The 7910-nt window shown below is 37.9% G+C and overlaps 1 protein-coding gene across 1 annotated transcript in view; it reads left to right on the top strand.

The window, feature by feature from the left end:
- Positions 1–3501, top strand: part of opn4xb (opsin 4xb) — a 9459-nt gene extending 5958 nt beyond the window's left edge. The window contains exons 6-9 of the mRNA XM_034871124.1: positions 983–1090; positions 1199–1358; positions 2181–2318; positions 2416–3501. Of these exons, the coding sequence (XP_034727015.1) occupies positions 983–1090; positions 1199–1358; positions 2181–2318; positions 2416–2814 (805 nt within the window). The 3' untranslated portion in view covers positions 2815–3501. The remainder of the gene's footprint in view (positions 1–982; positions 1091–1198; positions 1359–2180; positions 2319–2415) is intronic.
- The last annotated feature ends 4409 nt before the right edge of the window (positions 3502–7910 follow it).

Below are 7910 nucleotides of genomic sequence, written 5' to 3' on the forward strand. Positions count from 1 at the left end.
GATTCCTTTGAGTGTCTTGCCGTGCAACCGAACGCTGAACAAGACATTATTATCCGACCAAAGTGTCACAGCCACAGTCATGAAACGTAGTCAAACGTAGCCAAAATGAAGTTTACGTGCCATTGACGGGCTTTGCTAACACTCTGTCATGATTGACAGGCCGAGAACTGTCAATCACATTATAACCACGCCCTAAAACACCCCCGGCTTTATTGCCGATTTTAAAATCAACGAGACCGTAATTTAAAGAATGAACATCATTCTGTATTGCAAAATACTTCAAACTAGCAATCGAGACCACAAACTCATTATGAAGATGTTTACTGAGGTAATAAATCAAGTGAAAAGTGGCTCATTTCTCCATAGACTTCTATTGAAACCAACCTCTTTTGCAACCACGCGTGTCGCCCTCTGCAGGAATTCAGATAGAATGCAGGTTTAAGTTACTTCCGCAGTGGTTGCACTTTTCGAAACCGGATGCTCTGTCCACTTATTTTAACGGTCTATGCTTGCTACCAATTTGGATTAGAATCTCCCTAAAATGGTGTTGAAGATGTCATTATATAATGTTGTGACAGAAAGAGGTTAAGTACCCTTGGATGGCAGACGGTGAAGTTGCTTGCATATCCTCGTGTGTGCTTATCTGACCTATCTCAACATTCACTAAACCCATGTCTCTCCTGGGACTCGCAGAAGGCTGTTGTGTACTTATGTAACTTTAACACACACACACACACACACACACACACACTCACACAAACACACACAAAAGGATCTGATGGACTGAGCCACCCCTCTGTGGCAGCTTGCACATTTTAGCCACTGTAATCCCTTATCCAATATGACCTTTTATTATGTTACAAAATATAGAAAGATAAAAGGAACTTTGAGTTGTGGTGGACATCTGGTTCTATCATGTAAGAAACAAACATCAAGATGAACAAGTTTTTTTCAAACAGCTGTTGTTCTCTGTCTCTTTCAGTCACGCCAACATCCTGTCGCCGTACTCTAAGGCTGTCCCTGCAATCATTGCAAAGGCCTCGGCCATCTACAATCCTATCATCTATGCTATCATACACAACAAATACAGGTAAATGAGAACTCTATGTTGCTGTATTTTTGTTTCACCTTCCCTCTATATCGTCCTGTATTAGATCTTGTATTGGAAGTTATAGTTTGTCATATCCCCCTATTTTAGGACAACTCTGGCAGAGAAGTTTCCCTGCCTCTGGTTTTTGTCTCCCACTCCTCGAAAGGAATGCGTCTCCTCCATCAGTGAGTCCTCTTTCAGGGACTCCGTCATTAGCAGACAATCCACAGCATCAAGAACTCACTTTATTACAGATTCACCTGACATGGTAATCTTTTTTATTTTGTTGTTCTAAGATTGTTTGTATTGTCATCATTGATCTTTTCAGAATTTGGATTCTGTTGTCTTAAGTCTCTTTTATTCTAAATGTTTTCTGGGGACTTTGCAGTCTCTTGCTCTAACAACAATCTGTAAAAAAAAAACTGCATACTTGTTATCTATCTTGCTTAAATGACAAAATACCCACTTTTTTCCTTTCTTCTCACATATGTATTTATTTCAAAATTTGCCGTTGGTCAAGTTTTAATTTTTACCTTGTGTGCAAAACTTTATTTCTCAAGAAATGTGCTTGCGATAGGCAGCCTCATGTACTGCAAAGAGCGAGTGCATAAGCAAAATATGTTTTAAAGAAATAGATTTTAAATAAAGAAAGGAGTGGACATTTTGTGAGAGTATTTCTACTGCTCTTTTACTGTTTGTGATATAATCACAAAATCTAAATACAATCTAAATATTGCACAGAATCTTTATTTGATTTTTACAATTGATGAGACACATTTTGCTACAATTAAAACCTTGTTACACAGGAAAATAGTTGTAGTATCTTCTTTGGTGTATGTCCGGCACCACAGTAAGACTAAAAAGTGAACCTCCCAGAGCTTGACTAGCATCATCTCATGCATCTGCCAAAGGTTCCCCATCCTGTTGCTTTTGGTTCTTGACAAATTTCGGGTTTAACCCAAAAAAAGGAACTTCATGTTCGTGTTTTGTTGAAATTAAATTACATGCCATCTGAGGTGAGTTAGTCTTGAACTATTTTCTTTTTAGTTTAGTCCAGTTCAGCTGAGTTCTGTTGTGTTCTGTCCTGCAGGTATTAAATGATGTAGAAATGGAGCTTTTGGGAAGAAAATCTCGCAAATCCTCCAGAAGAATACCATCTAACAGACAGTCTTCCAGAGGCAGGTCCTGTAAGGAACAATTAGAGCGGAAGACACTCGCAGCAGAGAGGGTAAGAGAACACAACACATAAAGGGTGAATTAAGCTTAAATGTGTTTTGTGTTAATAATGAATTGTGTTTTTTTGTTGTTGTTTTATGACATGCCAGCAGCCATCTACCATGAGTAAATCTTTGAGCAACTGTGAGCATGAATTGGTTTCCGGCTCTCTCACCATCGCCTCTCTCCCCTTACTGGTTCTTACCAGGAGGCACAGCCAGAGTCTGACCAATGAGATGTCAGATGCACAGGAGAAGAAAGACAGCATCATGGATTATAACAAGAGCGACCCACTTCATTCCCTTAATTTTGGAAAATTCCCGTCCACTGATCCCAGGTCACCTCAGGCTGTCCCACGCATAATCATCATCAGTCCTACATCTGAAAGCAGCCTCATCAGCCATGACAGTGTCTGCTTAGAAGACAGTATTGAGGACATGGAGAACAATGTTTTTGTCAGCCTGAACTTCTCAACGGAAGTCTTTGAGGCAGTGGAGCTGATCTCTTGACCAGCTGTGCTTGGCTGGACAATAACGACCCTTGTACTCTTTTTCAATGATATTACTTATTATAACCACAGACCACATCATATTCATCTCTACTGTCCCAGGCTTATTTTTTGGCTGTGGACAAAAGAAATTAAAATTGTTTATTGTTTGTTGATGCATTCTGTAAAGTTATACCACTCTGTTGCTTAGATAACTGGAGTGCAGAAGAAACAAAATGACCTGGCTCTGGTGTGCAGCGGGCAGTGTTTGCCAGACTTGGCAGGGACAACCGCACCCCAAGGGCATGAGTTACATATTTTTGTTAGATCCCTCACATATGACAAGTGCAACAACATATTTCCACAAGGTTGGGGCCCTAGCTAAACATTGTGCATCCTTAGTTTAACTATTCAAGCTAAAAATCCATGAAACTGTGAGGAATTTAAGGAAAGAGTTTAAGTTTTAGTTCAATTAGACACACTTTGTAGCAGGGATGTGCACAGACATTTGGAAGAGCCATTGCTCTAATCCGGAAAAAAGCATGCTCCGCATGCTCTCCTTTCCTCTCTGGTCTAGAGACTTGTGGTAGGCCTCATCTTGACTATAATTATTAGAATCTGAATGAAGTACTTTATACAGTATACTGATCTTTTCATGGCTAAAAAGTTGAACACTGACACTAGTGGTGCCGGTTGACCTTTAGATTGTGGCTACAGTCAAAGATTCTGGTTGAGATAACTAATGCTATGAATTGGCACCATAAATAATATTCAAGTGTGTATATATATATATATATATATATATAATAAAGAACAATTACAACATGACTACACCTAAAAGTCTTTTACTCAAGTGGAACTTTTGAATTTTCACAAAATAACAACTAATTTGCAGTGCTATGCACAGCACAGCCACAATTTACTGTGCATTTATTATTAAATGAAATATTTTTTCAATGAGTTATTAGCCTATTCCAACTTAAAGAAAAATGCTTCTGATGAAACAGGCCTACTTCACCTTAATGTGAAAAGCAGAAAACACTAACTAAAAAAAGCAAGAGTCCATTTTGAGTCCTAATATCACAACTCTAAGGAAGGAAAGCAAATATTGTGAGGTTGTTTTTATAGTATGTACAATTTATATATAGTCAATTCTTGTCTTGTGGTAGTTCCTTCAGTCCGTGTGGACCTCTACAACTTTCATCGACAGGGAGACAACGGTATAATTTTAATGTGATGCTGTTAATACTGGTCAGAAGACTGAGGCAGAGTCAAATCTGTCTCATAAAACAATCAACTTCCGGTACTTTCAATGTATTGCTGTCATTGTGGACAATGTGCTTAACAAATGATACACTGTTCCCTTTAATTATTCCTATTTATATGAAAACATAATTGTACTATTTCGGTTGCTTGTGAATGCTACAGTGTAGGTACCAGTGATAGAAGATATTTGTTGTCATTGTAGAGAATAAAAAGAAATTAGGAGTGCTATTCCTGATCAGTGCAATCAAAGGAGTAGCAATTTTAATGAGCAATGTAGATTTTTATACAGTAGACATACTATGGCTATACTGTACATGTTTGCTGAAGACTGTGTTCATGTGGATGGTTAATTTATTACAAGTTATATATCCTTTCTTTTTGTCAGATACTTGAATCGCTATTTAATGAATGGCAACTCCTTTTGCTCTTAACTGGCTGATTATTCCTACTTCCAATTAATTTAATCATTCAAGTGAATTAGCAGCAATTGTTGCAAGTAGACCAAAAAGTAGCTGTTGATTGACAATTAAGATTAACCTTTGGTTTCATGTCTGTATCATCTGCGTTTTAACATTTGATTCTTAAGCATCAGTTGGTTTTAAACCTACACACATTATGAAGGAAATGTTGGAGTTGGAGTTAGTTCATGTGCTGATCGAACACTCTGAGTCCACCCTTTGTCACATTTTCATCAACATTTGACAGCTGAAACCACGGAGACATCGACTGTAAAACAGTTTTTCTTCTACAGAGCCTAATCTGGACGCTGTGATGTTTCATGTCTACTTTTATATCTTTGTTTAACTACGTGCTATTCTGATAATGTCTCAGACGTACTTTCTGCAGGTACAAAAGTTTATAAATCAATTTTCTGCGTTAAATGTTTGGCCATATGAAGAGAGCCACATGTATGAATTGTAATACAGCATTTAAACTATCTGACATAACATAAGTGTTGTTTTTTGTTAGAAAGTGATGCTAGATGGCTTCACCATTCATACACCACATCCATTAAAATTCTTAAATTTAAACTCAGTTTTATAAAATGTTTTGGCAATTAACTGACTTGATTATATCATGTGTGACTGTCTATCATTTGCTGCTCTGACATTACATGAGCATGTAGGTAGTTGGTGTTTTTCCTGATCCCTCCATTCTTGCCGTTCTCCATCCATCCACCAGATGCCCTCAGACTTTCTACCAATCTCTGTCACTTGACTTCTAGATCCATCTGCTCACCTGTTCCTCATTCCCCAATTAACCCCACAGTCTTTACACACGCCCATCTCCCCTTGGCTCTCTGTCAGATTTGCAATGTTTTTTCATGCTATTGCCTTCTAGCCTCTGAACTGAGAGCTCTGCATGCTGGAACCTGAATCTTTATTGGCACCTGTCTTTCTTTACATCCCCTGTCTCATTCCTGTTCCACTATGGATTCCCTGTTACTTCTGTTTGGACTTGCTACCCTGCCAGTAAGCTTTGTGACTTTATACCGCCTATCTTCCTGCAGACAGTCCTGCGTCTGTGTCCTTTACTTGCTGTCTCGTACTCGTTTGCCTGACAAACATAATCTCATGTGATTGTAGCGTTACTGTCCTCCTGAACCTCGTATCTCTAGAAAGTCAACTTTTCATTAGCTCAGAAAAAAATGTTTATTGAGTCTTGTGATGTGTGTTTCATCTAATCAGAGAGGAGTTTTCCAAGAGTTGTATAAAGTTGCATAACATGTAAATTTTCAAGTGAATTAAGTGTATACTTAAGTACAATACTTGAGAAAATTGAAGCCTTCTGAGTTTTATTCCATCACTGCATATTTACAACAAATGAGTAGAAATGTGATGTGTAATGACACTGAACTGCCACTAGAGGGATGTAGTGAATCATATTTCTGATGTCTATGAATTCACCCAGTGTCAAAGAGGATGGAGCCTCTTTCTTTATTACAGTAACCTTTCCAACAATGGAGTCATTTTACAAAGTAAAAGATAAGAGCAAAAAGCCACATTAACTCTCTCTCTCGTGTGTGTGTGTGTGTGTGTGTGTGTGTGTGTGTGTGTGTGTGTGTGTGTGTGTGTGTGTGTGTGTGTGTGTGTGTGTGTGTGTGTGTGTGTGTGTGTGTGTGTGTGTGTGTGTGTGTGTGTGTGTGTGTGTGTGTGTGTGTGCGTGCGCGCCCGTCCGTCCGTCCGTCCGTCCGTCCGTCCGTCCGTCCGTCCGTCCGTCCGTCCTGTTACCCCAAACAGACAACTAAATTTGACATTTAAGAGCAGTTGAAAGGTATAATATTGTCATGTTATGAGCAAACTAAAACTGTTTTTGGCCTACTGTATGCCTCATGAAAGTGTTGATGTCTGAAGACCGACCAGCCTGACATTGATTTTGTACCACACAGTATCTTGAAGTGGTGGATGTTATTTTGTGAGGATATTTTTAAAGGATAGTGTAAGATTTAATTATTCTATAACATGTTTCTTAAGGTTCTTTAAAACTCAAATTAATATGGTCACACTACAGTTGGAAATATGTTCTGTGAGTAAAAGATTTCCTGTTAAGAGTTGTTTTCCCTTGTAACATGGAGGGTAGTAAAAAAGCCTTTTTGCAAACAATCCTCTCTGTGATGAACTCCACTCTCCCGGCTGAGTGCATAATGACGTTGCTCCATTACAAACAGACCTATCACGCAAAGAGCTCACTAAGTATTGGCCAATGTCTAATAAACTGTAAATTGTCCCATGACATAGGCAAGGACAAATACAGAAACAGGAGCGAGACAATGACATCAACACAGTGAGCAAACACCTGCTTAACCCACAATGAATGCTTTTTGTGCCTTTTTGTAGTTTTTTGTTGTTTATTTTGGTTACATTCTATGGCTATCAGCAGTCTTTTCTAAGGTGGTCTTTGCACTTTTATCTTGAAATTTAATAGTAAAGTTTGATGAGTTATGGTAGGTAGGCGATGCTAGGCTACTGTAGATCACTTCTTTGGTGGTACTCAGATTTGTTTGTAAATGTCAATACATGAAAAGGAAAAGAAATTCTTCAAAAACACTATTTGTTGTATGTAAAGTGGTGATCACTGCCCTGGATGGTGTTATGGGTTTGTTATGGTACATATTTGGTGTATTTGTTAAAAATGTTGCTCATATTTGATTTGTGCTGTTGTGACAATATCAAGAAGTAAATCTTAGCGTATCATTAATGTTTATCATTTCAAGCAAAGGATCAAATATAAATGACAAGATGAATATAGATTACATAATTGCTGATGGAGAAAAGACAATGTAAAAATGAGGTTACATTAAGAGAATTTTAATTGGAAGATATATCCACATAGCGAGAAAGAGGCAGAGAGGTGTAGGAAGAGTGTGTGGGGGGCGGGGTGGTATTGACGTTTGGTCATGCTTTAGAGTCTGTGCTGAATTCTGTGCTGAATGCTGGAGAAGCCCCTGACTGCAGACACGCAGACACGTTGAGGGGTGGGGTTAAACGTTTAACCCCGCCCCTCAATGTTTAACCCCGACCACTCTCCAGCATTTGACCCTGTCATTTCATCGCAATATCAGAGTGAATTTAGCGGTATGCACCCACGCTTCGGACAGCCCTTTTTAATCAATAAATAATGTTCTAATTCTAACAAGAATAATTAGATTCAAGAATCTAATTATTCTTGTTGTTATTATGGTTGTATATATGTTATTAAACTTATTTTCAGAATTATTGGTGTTATTAAATATATATATATTTATAGTATATATATATATATATATATATATAAATATACACATATTATATACATTATATAATATATATGATATATATTATTGTCTCATGATAGTTTGATTTTGATAACATT

This window comes from Etheostoma cragini, chromosome 5 (assembly GCF_013103735.1).
Source record: "Etheostoma cragini isolate CJK2018 chromosome 5, CSU_Ecrag_1.0, whole genome shotgun sequence".
NCBI classification, from domain to species: Eukaryota; Metazoa; Chordata; class Actinopteri; order Perciformes; family Percidae; genus Etheostoma; species Etheostoma cragini.